This window comes from Macrobrachium nipponense, chromosome 19 (assembly GCF_015104395.2).
Source record: "Macrobrachium nipponense isolate FS-2020 chromosome 19, ASM1510439v2, whole genome shotgun sequence".
Classification (NCBI taxonomy): domain Eukaryota; kingdom Metazoa; phylum Arthropoda; class Malacostraca; order Decapoda; family Palaemonidae; genus Macrobrachium; species Macrobrachium nipponense.
The window spans coordinates 73,956,277-73,974,720 of NC_061088.1; the positions used below are offsets into that span (position 1 = coordinate 73,956,277).

Below are 18,444 nucleotides of genomic sequence, written 5' to 3' on the forward strand. Positions count from 1 at the left end.
ATGTAACTTTCAGATTTTGGTGGTATACGAAAAAGAATCAGATTTTCCCCGATGAATGTTTTGTCCTCTTGAGAAACGTGAGGCGAAGAATCTCAGATAATAAAAGCGCTGTCCCTAAGCACAAACGATTTAAGCCATTGTTGAAGGAAAGCTGTCATCTAGAGAAAAGAAAAAAACATTTAGTACCAAGTAACAAAGCTCAGTCTGTAGGTAGACACAGAATCGTCAATTTCCTGCCAACTTTATAGTTGCTTAGAACACGCAATGTGATACCTATGTAGCTGTCAAATGAAACGAAATTATAATTTGTCAGAGAAAAACTACAAGACCGCATCCTTTCCTTTGTTTCCACTTCAGTCCTTTGCCGATTACGCCGGCCATGTTGGAGGGCAATGTGGGTTCCAGACAAGGTCACGTCTTATTGCGTAAGGCTTGCAGTATGCAATTTGGTGCAAGATAAGACTTTATCCTTTCTACTTGTCTTGATGCAGAATTTGCCATACAATATATTTGACACTCACCTGTGAAACGAACATTATCCGTCAAATTTGATGCGTATACTTGAGAACGATTTCATAAATAGGAATATATTGGTAAGGAACAAGTGATAAATAGATGGTATACATGTAAACAAATATTTTGGCAAATATAAATCTATTCTAGAGTCCATATTGATCTTTTGCATCTCAACCTAACGTAATCACAAAGTTATGAGTAAGATTTTATTTGATGACATTTAGCGCTTTAGGCCTACTCAAATCAGATGGCATTTGTTTGCGTGTACCAGTACAAAAATAAATCAACGCACACACGAACACAAACTCTGCCGTTTATATACAAATATTATATACATACAGAGATTATAATGTGTAAATATTTTCTTAGAATTAGGTCTAGTTGGGCTTTACGTGACCTAGACCAAGTGTGGAGCGCTACGAATGTCATTGGCGGTTACAATGGACACGCAGATACCACCACGAAAATGACCTGACCACAAAAACCAACAGTAAAGCAAATTTAGTGATTTACCTGGTTGATGATGATGATGATGACGACGACAGTGATCGCGGAGGAGAAATCGTACTCCACTTTCAAAAGAATCCACGCATAAACTAACCAAAGACTATGACGTACTTTGGTTGCTATCGTAGGTGGTCGGTAGAATTAATAAATGGCCCAGTCAGGGTAGTTTATCAAGCAAACGATATTGTTTGCCCTGACATGGCATCCAAATTTTCTTGGTTTCGTTTTGTTTTTCACGTTTAGACTTGGCTCTAGGGTAGAATATACATTACAAATCACGGTCACATTCACATTCAAACTGTGTGCCATTCTCGTTTGAGCTTTTTGGGCAGTTAGGCCTATTTGTTTCCAACACCTCTTCTGCCCTATTGCCCCCGTAGTGCCGTCAGTGTACCTCACGAGGTGGACTGTAGGCATTACTTGAGGTTCTTTGCAGCGTGCCTTCGCCCCCTAACTGCAACCCTTTCGTTCCTTTTCCTGTACTTCCTTTCATATTCTCTGTCTTCCATCTTACTTTCCACACTCTCATGAAAATTGACTCATAGTGCATGTAAGGTTTTCCTCCTGTTGCTACACATTTCAAGCCTTTTACAATCAATTTCTTTTTTAGCGCTGAATGGCCTCATAGGTCCCAGTGCTTGGCGTGTGGCCTAAATTCGATATTGAATTCAATTCTGATCTATTGCTCTCCGTTCTTTCCTCATGACTAAACCATCTCTAAACACGACCCATCCTTTCACTTATGTAATACATACCTCGTTTCTTAGCCTTTCTGTTCTACACTAAATCAAATGGCTCATCTCAACAGCTTGAACTAGTTTTAATTGCATTCAACATCCATACTTCATTTCCATACAGGAGACTTGGCTCAACAGTTCCTTAATGTACTCCAAAGCTGGTTTCCATAGGAAGTTAAAGATTCTTCAGTATGTTTAATACACACCCTGCTACCTTCCTGACTTCACCTATGCTATAACTCACATGGTCCCTCATGTTGCCAGTGTCCAATAACTCTTTCATCAGTTCCTGCAGTTTCTTTTCGCTGTCCCAAGCCAGCACTGCATCCTATACCAAACATCAGCCATTCGACTACACCCTCAACTCATTCTCTTACTCAAAGACTTAGAAGAAACTGCAGCATCTGCTATTTCTGGGTTTCTTGCATTGCTTCATGCACCGAGATTATTTTGAATGGCTATTGAGACACAACACAGTATTGTCTTAGACTCACTTTTAAACTATTCATACAATCTAATAAGCCCTTTGCTCCCACCACAAAAAATGTAAGCACACAGACAACTTTCTGTGACTTATCTATGATGTTTTTTGTTCAACTAAACTCACTTATCTTTGTGTGAAACAGCCTACTGGTGCACATTCATTCGGTGTCAGTTGTGTACAAGAGGCTTCTCAGCCGTATAATTGTCTTATAGTTTGAATAAAGGTTGAATAAATTTCTTAACTGCACGGGTGTCAATTCAATTCATTCGGCCAAATACTCCTTTTGTAAGTTAACACTTGCAACAAATTAATTCTTTGCAAATCTGTTTGATTGTGAGCTTTGTCTGTGTCCATGTATGCCACAAAATAGCCTTTTCCTCTCTTTCAAATATCTCACAAGAACTTTCGTAACAAAAGCTTGATCCACACACCTCCCTCTCCAAGTCTAAACCCACACTTTGCTATACGTCCTTCTATTACCTGTTTAACCTTTTTAACCAGAAAATCACAGCATGCACCTTCTGTGGCATACTTGGGCATGTTATGCCCATATAATTTTTTACATTCCAGTCTGTCACCTTCATCTTCGGAACCTTTCCTTTATCAAACCGCACCTTACACACACTTGTCAGCTACTCAGCCACACTATAGCCACTGTACGTCTGTACCTCGGCATCTCATTTGTAATTTCATCTATTTATGATACCTATCTTTTCTTTCTTAAATTCCAACAGGAAACAACCATAAGCATTCTCAAACGAGTGATGGCGAACTTATAGGGTTATATAGTTGTAGAATAACTGAGGGTCACTGGAGGCTACTTTTAAATGTCAAGAAAATGGGATCACATAGTTGGTTACACCTTTACCCCCTCCCCCAACCCCTCACAACCCGTCTAACGAAGGTGTGGTCACTAGACAAAGATCCGATTTCTCTCTCTCTCTCTCTCTCTCTCTCTCTCTCTCTCTTTAACCATACAGAGGAAGTTGCCCCTCTACAATATTGCGATAACATGAACATCACTATAACACTATCCATTAAAAAACTGATCATCGTGATGGAAAGTTTTCTGTCACTACCAAAGATATCATCATTTTCTCATCTTATCTTTCTTGTTGTTCAAACTGTTTATCTTCTCTGACCTATTTCTAGGCCTGCGCAGTTAGCATTGTTTGAAATCTCCGTTGTTCCTCTGTTAGTTCTGTTTTAACCAAAACTGAAGGTTTTCCGTTGAAAATTAACAGCTCTCTATAGACGTTGTTCAGTCGTAAAACAACTCATTGATTCTCTTGGACCATACTAAACTCACCCGAGGCTTGGTAACCTCCTCTACTTTCACTTATTTCTAGAATTTTAATCAGAATTCAGCGCCGATTGTCGGATTATGTATAGTATGTGTGTGTATGTGTATTTATATATTTTGCATATATATTATATCTATGTGTATTCATATATATATATATATATATATATATATATATATATATATATATGTGTGTGTGTGTGTGTGTGTGTGTGCACATTCTATTGATGTCATTCATCATTTGCAGAGACCATATTTTTTATTCCTTCAGCCTATACAACTTTTTTTCTAAGAACAATTCAGAATCTAATTAAAAAGATAGTTTCTACAAATAATGCATCTGTTTTCTCGTAGAAATTTCACATATTTACGTATACATACATACATACAACATACATACATACATACATACATACATACATACATACATACACGCATTCTATATATATGTGTGTGTGTTCATTAATCATTACAGTAAAAGAACTACAGACGCTGCAGTTACAGAAAACATAAATATAGCGGTTACGAAGGACGCATGTATAGACATACGTATGAAGTTAACCTTGTCTAACAGTAAAAGTTTTAGATATGCATTGAAAGCCACTTGAAGAGACAGTGGATTATGCAACAATGTACACAGATAATAACGGACAATTAGCATACGATTAATGATAGAAACGTCAGTTATTTATTTGTTCATTTGTCGTTATTACTAGAAACAAATAAATATTTTTCAATATTTACTAAACAGCGAAATATCGGTTGAGAGTGAAGAATGATCAGCGATATAACATTAAGAATAATAATTGATGTAACAAGAACTAATATACGAAGAACTTCAACAGGAAAACATGTCAGGAATATATTTATTGTCCTAATGTCCACTTCCGACAATAATTAACGAGTCAAAATTTCCAAAGTCACCATGTCTGCAAACTATACCTTGTGGGCCCTTGGCTGTGTACGATCTCAGATTTGGCCTTGATATCATGTACGATAATTTAATTTGTGTCATCGTTGTTGTTAATGATCTTCCTTTGCATTAATTTCAAATTATCTCTATTAAACAAACAAATAAACATATAATTATAATAATCGTAAGTACATCGCTGGTTTATTTATTGCTAACGATAGTAAATAACAACATATGAAACAACCATGCTAGTTACTTTTAAAGTTGATGCCTGCGTAGTTATAACTTTCACATACGTCATAGATTGTTTTTTTTTTATTTAACATCTTATAGAAAAAAGAATCCAGCTATTACACTCAAGAGGGTCCTTGTGATAAGATATAGAGGTAACTCGTGGAAATGGGACTATTTAAGTGAAATAACGTCCAATGTTTAACGAAACGAGTTAGAAAGTACGGCTCTAGTTCTCCTCGCGGAGGGAGGCGAGTCGTTCGCCGGTCGAAGGTTATATATAGACGACGAGTGTGCTCCTTCCCTTACCCCTATTTCATTTACACGTAGGGTCTGTTCACGTGTGGTTGTGTGTCGCTAATTTTATATTAGTATCACACACCACTGACATAATCTTTGTCATAAAACTTTAAAAAAAAATCCAAAAAAATCATAAAATCTTAAAAAATCTAAATAAAAATTGCAAAGGGTTTTGAAACAGAAGTGATTTAGAAACATCTATACTATAGTTTGTGGCATTGTTGGTAAGTACCTCGTGTGGCGAAAAGCAATTGTTTTTGTTGATTTGTAAGTGAGCTGTGTGTTTTTAAAGTTACTGGAAATGCCAGTGAATTGGAGTTAAGAGTGTTCGAAGGTATAGAATCGCTCGTGGGAAGGTTTTTTCGCGGCCATATGGTGGAATTTCCAGCCACCGAGGAAGGTGTCATGGCCGCCCTCCACAGACGGACCGACAGACAGACAGACGGACGAGACGAAGGCTGATTCGTCTGGAATTTTGTATCCTGGGAAATTCCGCTCCGGATTCCTCCTGTCTTATCCATGTGATGATTTAGACCTTAAATTTGTAATTTTGTGTGAGTTTTGATTGTAAATTAACACTTTGATCCATGACGCATAGTGAATCGTGCGTTAGGTGACTTTGATTGATTGCATTACGAATAACCTAGTTTGCATTTTTATTTAACAATCCTAGCCTATTGTATTTACTTTATATCCATAAGGCCAATCCTTCGTTTGATATCTTGCAGTAAAATGTAAAAAAAAAAAAATGGTGCATTTTGCCCTTGGAACAACGTGCGCACTGGTTAGCCCTGTTTATATCCCCCCCCCCCTACCACGTTCCTTGTTTTAGGCCAGGGTTAGACTAATGCACTACCTATACTAGGTCAAGGTTATAGGTTAAGATCTAATAAGATTTCATTAAGGCGAAGATGGCAGTCAGTTTTTTTTTGGTTTTCTTAATCTAACATTCAACGAGGATTGTCCTTTTTGGGACGGGTAAAAAAAAAGACTACCTCAGCTTGGCCTGTTCAGTGCGGTTAAGGTTTGGTCGAATTTCCTGTCCTCTGGAACCCCAGGCTAGGCTGGTGTCTTTGACAAATTGCTATTCGATTATTAGGGGAAACAACAGAGTGGACTACCTAATGGCAGTTGCGGTTTTTCTATGCAGTTTAACCTACTGAACAAGAATTGAAAGTAATGTTTATTCGGACAACTGTAATTAACCCCCAGGGGCCAGTACTTAACACGGCGAAATGCATTGGACGCCCCAATCCCTAGTGGATGTCATATCCGCGGTTAAGTTTCTTGCAGGGTAATTCTAACTAATAGTTCCGCACGAACTGCAAGGAATGTAACCACGAATACGACATCCATTACGGGACGTCCAATGTATTTCGCTGTGTTTAGTACTGGCCCCGGGGGGTTAATTACAGTCTTCCGAATAAATTTTACTTTAAATTCTTGTTCAGGAGGTAAAATAACATGGGTAAACGTCTATTGCCATAGTCTAGGCCACCGTGGATTGCGTCTGTAGAAAGTCATTGGTTGCGGGAGCAACACCTAGAGACCTCTAGCTACTCTCCTTTCAAGTAGCAAAAGTACTTGTTTGGAGGGTGGATCATCAAGCGGACAAGACTGGATCAGCTAGTCCACTCTTGTTTCCCCTATACAATTCTTGGGTAGTTTGCATATCAACTATTTTCTTGTTAATGTGTGCTGTCAGTTAAGATCGTGGCAGAATAGTGCCTCACGCCTTACCTGCATATTTAAATATTCTTGTCAAGCTTGTTTATTCTGGCAAGAGGTACTGTTTCACTGTGCACACTAGCCTCAGGGTTGAAATCGGCTGAAACTTGGATAGGCGCTGTAACTGACGTCCACTGATATGCAAACTACCCAAGGAGTGCCTACAGTTTAGTTGGCTAAGAGTTTAGTCTGCTAAATTGGCGGACGAATACAAACAAGCTGGCGTGTATGTTTTGGTGCGATTTTTGAAAACTTGCAGTAATAGATTATATAAAAGCCTAAACCAAATGAACCAACCAAAGCTGACTTATGGCGCATGCCTTAACCTGGCCGGGACTAGATCCCCCAGTATAGTAACAATGATTGTGACCTAACCAAATGAACCAACCTAACTTGGGTGGGGGGCGAAGGACCCCCACAGTATGGTACAAAGGTTGTGACCTAACCACACTAACCTGACTTAGGGCACAGAACTGTCTTCCTCTTTCATGAGGTTCATTGTTCCCTATTTGCAGTGTTCATATTGACCACTAAAATTGCCAAAAAGGCCACTTTTAAAAAGGAACTTAACACAACACGTCAATATTGTCACAGAAGTAGACTGTGACGCCATGTTGACTGTTTTGAATGGTCGCACCTCACGGGGATGGTAGGTCTTCCAGGTCGAAGGGACTACTTACCTTGGCGGAGGGATTATGAGCTGGGCAAAAGGTGTTGCGCAGTCCACCTTCTAAACTGTAAACTATACTAGTCTGTTTGCGGATATGCACTCTCAAAAGCTTATGTTCTGGATAGAATGCTGAGTTAGGGGTCATAAAGTAGGTACTTGTGGGCTTGGGCCGTCAAAGGGACATTGCGTGCAACATTTAAGGTAACCTAAAAATTACATTTTGAGGTTCCAGCCTCTTAACCAGGTTAGAACATGGTGCACAGGCTTAGGCTAGGTGAAAGTCTGATTGGTTTATATTCCCCCAGAAATGTCTTACTATAGTGCGTTTACTTTTCTAAGATCGCTCTGGTGGGGCCAGGTAGAAAAGGCAGAGTTGTCATATCTACGGGTATGCAAGTCCCATTAAATGCCTCCCGCATATATAATAATCCTCAAGAAGATTTGCTTTAGACTTAGAGAGTCAAGGGAAAGGGTTTGCTTCTTCCCTGTTAACTTTTTTTTTATTTTTTATTTTTTGTTTTCCCGTTCCCGATTCTATTTGGCTAGTCCTTTCTCTTTCTATAATTATAAATGTGCTGAATGGCCAGTTGGTTCCGGTGTTTGGACTTTGAAACATAATTTCAAGTCAATAGATCTATTATGCCCTTAGAAAAGACAACCACCCATTCCTTCTTTGTATAACATTTTTATCAAAACCATCCAAGTCAGTCACAGGACTCACTTTCTCTTCTTTTTTGAAACTGGAGATTCCACTATATTTCCTGCCTCTCTTGCTTCCTTGTCAAGTCTACGAATAGTCATTTCCGACACTGTTGCTTCGGGTCTTCTCTGGATAGCCTTCGAAACATCAGTTACAGGACCTTCATGATGATCTTATAAAATTAAGTATTTCAGGATATTATAGAAATATTTCCTTGGTCCCAGATGGGGGGTGAGGGTGTTTACACGAGGCACTTGGGCTGTCCATACTTATCACTGGGTGATCGAGAGCGAGTATCCTTTAATGATATTGATCATGACCTTTTAAATCCTCTTAAAAATCATAGGTCCCCTAACTCAGATCTGACATTGCTGGGGGGAAAATATGCCATATCTTCACTTTCATTGCTGGAATTGAGGTTTTAACGAAAAATATACGTAATAGAATATATTCAAATTATCTGATGCAAACAAAGAACTGCATTTCAAGAAATGAAAACTATTTCGATTAGCTCCATGAAGCTAATATGATTACCATAACATGAAAATTAGAAACGTATGATATCTGTACAAGCCACACCCCAGTGATCTTAGAAAAGTAAACACACTATAGGCACACAGTTGTCTTGACTGTTGTTGGCATTTTTGAGACGTGACCATGCAATATACTCAGTACCCAGGTCGTAAGGGGTTTGGTATTGAAAAGTATCTACCTACCTAATAAGAGATCCATCCATATTTAGAGCTCATCTATTCAAAATTCAGAGCCGCTATCGCACTGAATGCACCCTGTGTACATTAATGTTCTGCATGCCACTGAAATTGGCTAGCAAGCAGATGGGATGTATGAAATTTATAAAACTGAAGACCACTACTCTGACCTGCTTCCTCACAGTCGCAGACTGGATTACTTACTGCAGGTTGTTTGTTTTTTGTTTTTATGTTAATCTTGAAAAGACTGGTACTAAACATGGCACCCTTCTTTCACTATAACTGTTAATTATTGTAGCAAAGGTCTCTGCAGTGATCAGTTTTACTAAAACTTTTTGTATTCACAGGCATGTGTGGCAAAATTGTTCATGTGTAGTGAGCAACTAGGTTATGTGCCAGTATGTAGTTTCAGTTGTACTGATATTAGGAACTACATAATATTAAAGTTTTAAACCTTAGCTTTTTTTTCTCTCAAAGTTTGAAGATTTTGTATTAAAGTTGCCACACTAAAAATTGCAGTCTTCAAATTAAAAAAAAAAAAAAATAAAATTAAAACTAAATTACTCTGTATTGCTATTAAAGTTAACACACTAAATTTGCATTCTTGACATTGGATTTTTTTTTTTAACTGGAAAAACATGCTGAAATCCATTGTAATTTTTGTCTAGCAAATTGTGTAGTCATGTAGGTTACTGTTGGCCTTGGTCCCCCCCCCCCCCCCCAGTAAGTTTTAACTTATACGTATTGAGGAATTTCCCATCCCTTCACCATACAGACTTGAATCAAGAACACCAAAGTAGCATGACTCTAATGAATTTTCTCAGCCCCTTGTGTTTCGATTAATTTCAAGTTTGTGACTAATGAAGTTTCTCGGCCACATGTTTAGATTGTTTCGATCAATTTTTGTTTGTGACACTAATGAACTTTCTCAGCCACTTGCTTAGGTTGCTCCTATCAATTGTTCCCAAGTTTGTAAAGCAAAGAATTTCTGTAAATTGATCAACTAAGGCTTGTAGTGTGTTTTTTGGGACTGTTAGCTTTAAATTCATAAAGATTACTTGGACAAGGGGAAAACGGCATTGTTCCTACATGATATACAAACCCCCTGTCCTTTACATAGGGATATACTTGCGCCATAGCTCAAAAGTATATCCCTATGCAAAGGACCTCAGGTTTGTATAGTTAGGAAAAATAAAATATAATTGCAAAAATTGTGATTTTTCTTGGTTTTTTAAATCTTGAAGGATTACTGGAAGATTTACAGCAGTTTTAAAGCTTAATGCTATTGATATTAACTCTCATAAAGTTAATGTGTACAATTGTGGATACTCAGGAGCATGACATGGCACAATACAGAGAAATTGCAGTTTGAACTTTACTAATTTATAGCAAGCATCATTTAATGGCAGCTTCCAAGAAAATTATATTAAATAAAATCCAGGGTGAGTGACATTATGGCAGAAAGATTTTCACTGTTTGGATTTTGGACAGCCCTCCACAGGGATGATTCTCCCTCTGGTGGGCGCTTGTAAGTTTTCAAAATTGCTTCTTAAAATTTATAAATATACTTTTATCTGTTAACTTTGGAAGAAATCTAAAGGAATTGGATTGGTTTTTAATTGGGGGGTGGGGGTGTTGCTTTATTGATTAAAATGCTGAAGACTGCAACTTTAATTCTTATGCTACCATCCATCTTAGTTAGTCTTCCGGAATAGTTTTTTTTTTAATGTAGGTTGAGGTTTTGGGAAACTACACTATGCCATTTGTTCCACCATCCTGGATACTATGCCAACATACAGGGTAGGTTATAGTATGTCACTTTTCCCTGGTAAACAAATATTTCTCGGTTGGGGATAGATGCCAGTTGTATTGAAACAGTTCCTTCTGACCAAAGTGGGTCTCCATGTTAATTTTACTCAAAATGACCAGTTGGCAGACTTTTCCTAGATAAACAAACTTGGCATTATACATTCATAATCCAGCATCTAACCACAGCTTAGTTGCTATTGCCAAGAAAGAGCGATGCTGCATCTGTGCGTGTGGTTAGTTCCCCCACCTGCAATGCTGCCATCATATTTAACCTCTCTCTCTCTCTCTCTCTCTCTCTCTCTCTCTCTCTCTCTCTCTCTCTCTCTCTCTCTCTCTCTCTCTCTCTCTCTCTCTCTCTCTCCACTTCATTTAGTATTTTATTAATTACTTATAGTATAGGTTTTTGTTGCTGATGAGCTTTTGTGAGCGAGGAACAAATATCACATAACTTAACCATCCTTGACATTTTCTATAGCTGTATTATGTGGTAGTTCTACACATTATGTAATTTACTCTTCTCTCAACAGTACTTTCTGTTCAAGGGACAATTTTAGGTATCAGGTTTTTTTTATATATAATTTACAGGGTTGACAGTTTGTAAAATAAGTCTCTAATTTCAGGTTATAACTCGGCAGCAAAATGAATCCTAGTGGACCTAGTTACCCTCTTGCTTCCTTGTACGTTGGTGATCTCCATGCAGATTGCACTGAGGCTATGCTTTTTGAGAAGGTAAGGCCCTGGTAAATTTAACCTTGTCACGAACGCATATTTTTTGTTCCTCAAGTGTAGTAGGTATCTATACTTTAAAACCTGGAAGTAAATTTTTGACTGGAATGTCTGGAAAATGTATGAGTACACTTTATCGAAGTCTGTAATCTAGTTCAACATTGTAGTTGTACGCTGCAATAGTTTACACTTTGTACTATACCAAGGAGAAATACAAATGTACTATACCAAGGAGAAATGCAAATTACTTTTATACTAGGAGTTTTAGCATATTTGGTAAATTTTTTATAAATTCATAGTGAAATAAAAAAAAACTTAACCTTGGCCATTTAGTCAAACCGTCAAGGTAATTAAAAAAAAAAAATTACGTGCAACAGTTCGCTGCGAAATCACTTGGGCTGTCCCATCAGAAACGGTAACTACGAATACCTTTCCTAGAGATTGTAGCTTTTATCTAATTACTACTAATTTTTTTTTTTTTTTTTAGATATGTATTAATGATTAATACTATCTTAATACAGTGAGCAGGGCTTAAATTTCTCTTTTAAATGTTAATTCAGTCTTTTGGCCTTTTGAAATATGTAGGGTTCAAATTTAATCGGCATCAGTTGTACAACAGATGCCTCCCTTGGCCATAAGTTATGGGGGTTGTAAGCAATAAATTTTTAATTTTGCAAATGTAACCTCCTATATTGTGAAAGAAAAGCCTGTGGAAATAATTTGAGAAAATAAAGGTTGACATTATTCGGCTTTACATTTTCAAGAGTAATTTTATTCTAATTTTATTTTCAGTTCTCATCTGCTGGGCCTGTGTTATCCATCAGAGTATGTCGTGATATGATCACTAGAAGGTCTCTGGGCTACGCATATGTAAACTTCCAGCAACCTGCAGATGCAGAGAGAGCTCTTGATACAATGAATTTTGATGTAATGAAGGTAAGGTTTTTATATATGTTAAACTGTGCTGTTTTAGTTGATTGATGGCTTACTGAAGGTGTTAGGATTTTTTAGATCCTTAGTAGTTGGCCCCACTTTTTAGCCTTTACCTTGCCTCCATTCCCTTTTCAATCTTGCTGTACAACCCCTCTCAACTTAAAAGTTGATTGCAGTTTTGAGTTTTTTTTCTTCCGGTTCATAGAGTTAGATTCCCCACTCTGCCAATGTGGAGTGGGAGGAATTTTTCTGGTGATTAAAAATTAAATTATACATAATGTCGTTTTGATCCCAAAAGCTGTAGGTCCCGTTGCTAGGTAACTACTTGGTTTCTACCCTCTAAAAATATCTAATCCTTTGGGCCAGCCCTAAGAGGGCTGTTAATCAGCTTGGTGGTCTGGTTAAACTAAGATATACTTAATCCACTTTTAGATCCTTCTCTGTGGATCTTTATCCAATCACTTCAACTCCTTTTTCACGTGCTTAATTGCTTAAATGGCTGAGAGTTCCTTGGCAGCCAAAATTTAATATTCCTCTGAAGTAAAAGTGGAAATTGAATTGCCAAGTGGAAAGCATAGGGGACATTGATATAACACTGAAATGCCTTCAATATTGTAGTTGCCATAAATTTCTAATGCACATATCGCGTCCCTGTATCTGATTTTAAAAGTACCATTCGATTTTATTGTAGAGACCAGTGGCAGGCCCACTGGTCTACGTTAGATAATAATCTTAAATTGAAATCGATTAGGCCTTCTGTTCATCCTTGGCCTCATAGCTGGATGGATAGAAGGTCTGAGATAGTTTTAGCTAGATTACGTATTGGCCACACTAAATATACTCACGGGTATCTAATGATGAGTGGAGCGGATAGGCAGGTTCCTCGCTGTTCCACTTGTCATGTGGATTTGACTGTGGTGCATATTTTGGTGGAGTGCCCTCATTTTGAAAACAATCGTAGAGCTTGTTTGCTGGGGCAAATAAAGTCTCTTGGCGATATTTTAGGTGAAGGTGCTCAGGCAGAGCAAATTATGACATTTTTAAAAAATATTGGTCTTTTTTATGAATTGTAATTTTCTCTTAATTGTTTTAGGTTTCTTGTTTGGTTTTTATGAATGAATGATTTGTATGTTAGATCGGTTGTGTGTATGTTTGCGTGTACGACAGTGACTTTTATTCTTAAAGATATATATGCGCTGAATGGCCCCTCGGCTCAGGCGCTTGGCTATGTGCCATAAATTTTATAATCTAATCTAATGTACATATCTGATTTTGACATGACTTAAGTTACTGTAGACTGTTGAATTGGACAGGATTTATGTAATTTGGTTTGTTCACTTATGATGGCAGAAAGTTTGAAGCTGCTGATGACCAAAATCAATGCTGGGGTGAATGTTTTACAATCTTTGATATTTTTGCCAGTTTTTCCAGCCAGCAGTAGAAGTAATTATCCTATTAAGGCATCAGGTTGTTAGCTATGAAAAATAAAAATATTTTAAAAAATTTTCTTATATAAACTTTTCCTTTCAAAGCTAATATTCCTTTGGCAACACACAGCATATCTGTTGTGCAAAAGCAGCTCTTCTTTCGTGGTAGTAACTTAGTCTTTGCAGGCTGATTTTTCTTGAACCTCGCTTGGGTTTTATAGTCTAGTTAACCCAGTCTGTGAGGGTTTTCATCTGATTATATAATAAAATGCTGGGTGCCAGTCAGAAATGACAATTTTAATAATAGTGACATAGTAAAATTAATTTAATCAATTTAGCATCATGACTTTTTGAGAAGTGTATTAGGCCTTACCATTGCCAGTTCTTGGCAGTTCTCTTAAACCCAGTCCCCTCTAAAATTCTTTCTGTACAATGCTTTAATGCTGAAGAGTTGAGTTTTCAAATTGCTCCCCCAAATTGGTATAGTACTTCATTTAGGTTTGCAGTAATTTTAACAGCCTTTTACCTTGCTAATTACAACAAATCATCAGTCATAATTAGAATTTTTTTAAGTACTAGTACTTAAAAAGTAAAACTAACAGTATATGCATCTCTTGATGGCAGGAAGTTATGTAAATTGCTGTATAAAAGCCAACAATGCTAAGAAAAATTCATTTTTCTAAATTTAAATGTGTGGAGCATAGAACACCATGAGAAATTTGGAGAAATTACTAAATCTGTAGAGAATTGATGATGTTACCTTGGACTAATTTCTGGCAGTGAATCTAGATCTTGTTGGTGTTGGAGATTTTTCAGTTTTAAACTTAAATGAAAATAGTAGTATTAAGCTGAAGCATTCACAGATGTAATGTCCTTTCTGTGGTTAGTTCATTGTAAAGTTTTTTTTTTTCTCCTCCTCCTCCTCCTAACTGGTAGGGGAAAGACTTCTTAATCCCCGTTGTAATTCAGGAACCCAAACTTGATTTTCTCAAATATGAAGCTTTAATTTTTGCAGGACAATTTTCATTTTGCTGGAGGTCATGTTAATATTGAAAAATGAGTGAAATTAGGTTATGGCAGAAGGGACATTACGTTTCCTCCCAAAAGTGATTTTGGGGTTCATGTTCTTAGTATTATTTTTGTATTCCAGGGTAAGCCCATCCGTATCATGTGGTCTCAACGTGATCCATCTTTAAGAAAGTCCGGGGTAGGAAATGTTTTCATCAAGAATTTAGATAAGTCAATTGACAATAAGGCAATGTATGACACCTTCAGTGCCTTCGGAAATATCCTTAGTTGCAAGGTAAGTCTATTTAGCCATGATTTTTGTATTTGGTAATTAGTGTAAATTGAGGTTAAAAGGTTCTCACTTGACCAAGTTGTAAGATTGGATGAGTATTTTTCTATAGTAGGTGAAGCATATTCAAGTACAACATTTGTGGTTGAGCATATTTTACTAGACAGGATTTCTTGGTTTGATAAATTTTTTCCATATTTTAGGTTGCAACAGACGAGATGGGTAATTCTAAAGGATATGGGTTTGTCCACTTTGAGACAGAAGAAGCTGCGCGCAATGCTATACAAAAAGTAAACGGCATGTTGCTGAACGGTAAGAAAGTGTACGTAGGAAAGTTCATCCCAAGAGCTGAACGTGAAAAAGAACTGGGAGAGAAAGCCAAACGCTTCACTAACGTGTATGTCAAGAACTTTGGCGAAGATTTGGATGATGACAAGCTCTACGAGGTATTCAGTGCTTTTGGCAAGATTAGCAGTCACAGGGTTATGGTTACTGATGATGGAAAGAGCAAAGGATTTGGTTTTGTTGCCTTTGAGGAACCAGAAGCTGCTGAGAAGGCTTGTGAGGAATATAATGGCAAGGAATTGAATGGGAAAATCATTTATGTTGGGAGAGCCCAGAAGAAGGGAGAACGTCAGGCAGAGTTGAAAAAGAAGTTCGAGTTGCTGAAGATTGAGCGCATGAACAGGTACCAGGGAGTAAATCTTTACATCAAGAACTTGGATGACTCTATTGATGACGAACGTCTGCGAAAGGAGTTCTCTAACTATGGTACCATCACTAGTGCCAAGGTTATGACTGAAGATGGTCGATCCAAAGGATTTGGCTTTGTTTGTTTCTCTACCCCTGAAGAAGCAACTCGTGCTGTCACAGAAATGAATGGCCGTATTCTAGTAAGCAAACCCTTGTATGTAGCACTTGCCCAGCGCCGTGAGGACCGTAAGGCCCATCTAGCTTCACAGTACATGCAGCGTGTTGCTGGCATGCGCATGCAGCAAATGGGACAGATGTTCCAACCTGGTGGCACCAGCTATTTTATGCCAACCATGCCACAAGCTCAGCGCTTCTACTCGCCACAGATGGCACAAATCAGAGCTACTCCTCGTTGGCCTGCTCAGCCAACAGCCCAAGTGCGTGCAGGTGCTCAAGCCACTACGACCTTCCCTATGCAAGCTGCTCCATTCAGGACAGCACCCCGTCAAGCTCAGCCAGGTCCTCGCAACGTCAGACCCATGGCAGCTGCAGCTGCAGCAGCTCAGCAACAACCCATTCCCAACCTGCTACAAGCAGGTCGCCCAGTGGCCCCCAACGCAGGCGGTGTTCCTCCTGCAGCAATTTCCAATGCTGCCCGTGCTTCCAACTACAAGTACACAAACAACATGCGCAACCCTCCTGCAGTTTCAGGTGGTGGCCCAGCTGCTGCAGCTGCTGTGGCTCCTGTGGCTCAGCCAGCTGTCCACATCCAGGGTCAGGAGCCACTCACTCCATCCATGCTTGCTTCTGCCATGCCTCAGGAGCAGAAACAAATGCTTGGAGAACGTCTCTTCCCACTCATTCGGGAAATCTACCCAGAGCTTGCGGGTAAGATCACTGGAATGTTGTTGGAGATTGACAACTCTGACCTTTTGCATATGCTTGAGGATAGGAACTCGCTCAAAAATAAAGTCGAAGAGGCTGTTGCTGTGCTTCAGGCCCACCAGGCTAAACAACAAGTTGCTGCCGTCGTGGCTGCTCAGAAGAAGGAAGACGTTTAAATAGTAACTAACAATGGAAGATAAGCAGCCTGTAGTTGTCATTTTATTTTCTACAAGGTTAACTTTTTATTAATATGTGCCCAATCATTGGAGTGTTTTACTAATTTGGTTTATTTTACAAAGGTCTAAGGTTTATAAATGGCCAATGATTATTTGCACACTGTTAACTCCAATTGATGAGGCATAATCATTTAGCTTGACCGCAACCACGTGAACAGTCTTTTGTCAAGGTAGGTGTCAGTATATATAAATATAAAAAACCTAAAAAAAATTGCAAAATGAAAAAACCTATATTAAAGCCACTAGTTGGTTATAATGTAGCTAAAGTTCATTATAATGCAACATGGCAAGTCAGAACATCAATCATGGTAGAATAATGAAAGGGAGTACTTTTTTTTTATGTTCCGACATGCCTACTTTTATAAGGTGAAAGTGATAAAATTTTATAAAAATATAAAGACAAAAAATGCTCTCACGGGCAAAAAATGAACCCATAACATTTCCTCTCAATAAAATCTAAAAAAAATGTAAACAGTTGTGCTAAGATTATAGATTGGCAATAAATAAAATACTTCTGTTTCTACAACCTAATTAGGTATTTTTTTTAACCTAGGGGATTTTTTGATACATACCATTATTACAGTAATAGCAGAGATGTTTGCTCGATCATACTAGCTACCAGGGTTTTGCTTAACGTGTTTAACATTCAAAGAAATATCTGACTATTTTTTAATTGCTCATGTAGTACCAAAAGCTTCATGCTATAAGTAGACCTTGCAAAGGGGTGAGCTAATTTAGTGATTGTCCTATAAAGTCTGTAATATATACCTGGGTTTTAAAGAAACCAGCTAACTTGTTCACTTCAGGACTGTCTTTGGGCACTCCTTTTGTGTTGTGTAATGTGCCCAATTATGTGAATGTGATTAACTTATATAGACATTGAGTAATTTTTTTTATGAATTACTGCATTCATCATTTTTCCAATTAAGGTGGTTTTTAGGTAAGCTCATTGTTTTTATATGAAATGCAGACTACTACTGCTTGAGATTTTATGGTGTAACACTAATCTATTCGAAGATTATGCATTGTTACTTTTGACATATTCAACATGTGTAATGGAAAATTCAGGTGTGCTTGTAAACTTTCATCATGCTATTTATACAAAGTAACAATTCTCGTCAGGGATATGATTTGCTGTAGTACAGAAACTACAGCTAGGGAGTAGACACCAGGAAAAACATAAACGGGACATTAGTATTTATACAGATGGTTGAAAGTCGAAGGAGGGTGTAGGCTATGCTGTAGTAACAAAAAATATAAAGTGGAAAAATTCCTAAAATATGCTCTATTCACTGCAGAGATAAATGCTATATTAGAGGCTATAAAACATACCATTATTGTGGGAAAGGCAAACGATGCCTTTGTAATATACACGGGTTCTTACGGTGCATTAGAATCCCTAAGACAACGTTTCTCATCCCGTAATTGAAGAAATAAGGGAATGGATAGAGATTATAATATTACGGAAATCTATAAATATAAAAAACTTGGTTCCCTTTCCATGTGGGCATGAAGGGTAATGAGGTGGACAAAAGCCAAAAAGGAGGGTATTAAAAGTATGTATATATATATATATATATAAAAAAAAGCTTACAATGACATCAAAACAACAACAAATGAATAGTCAATCAAAATGGGA

At 37.8% G+C, this 18,444-nt stretch overlaps 1 protein-coding gene across 1 annotated transcript; it reads left to right on the forward strand.

Annotated features, from left to right (window-relative positions):
- The first annotated feature begins 5,000 nt into the window (after positions 1–5,000).
- LOC135218298 (polyadenylate-binding protein 4-like) lies at positions 5,001–17,189 on the forward strand. The gene is made up of 5 exons (XM_064254521.1): positions 5,001–5,215; positions 11,229–11,337; positions 12,127–12,270; positions 14,845–14,997; positions 15,195–17,189. Exons 2-5 carry the CDS (start codon positions 11,248–11,250, stop codon positions 16,743–16,745), a joined length of 1,938 nt encoding a protein of 645 aa, XP_064110591.1. The 5' UTR covers positions 5,001–5,215; positions 11,229–11,247; the 3' UTR covers positions 16,746–17,189.
- Positions 17,190–18,444: the final 1,255 nt, after the last annotated feature.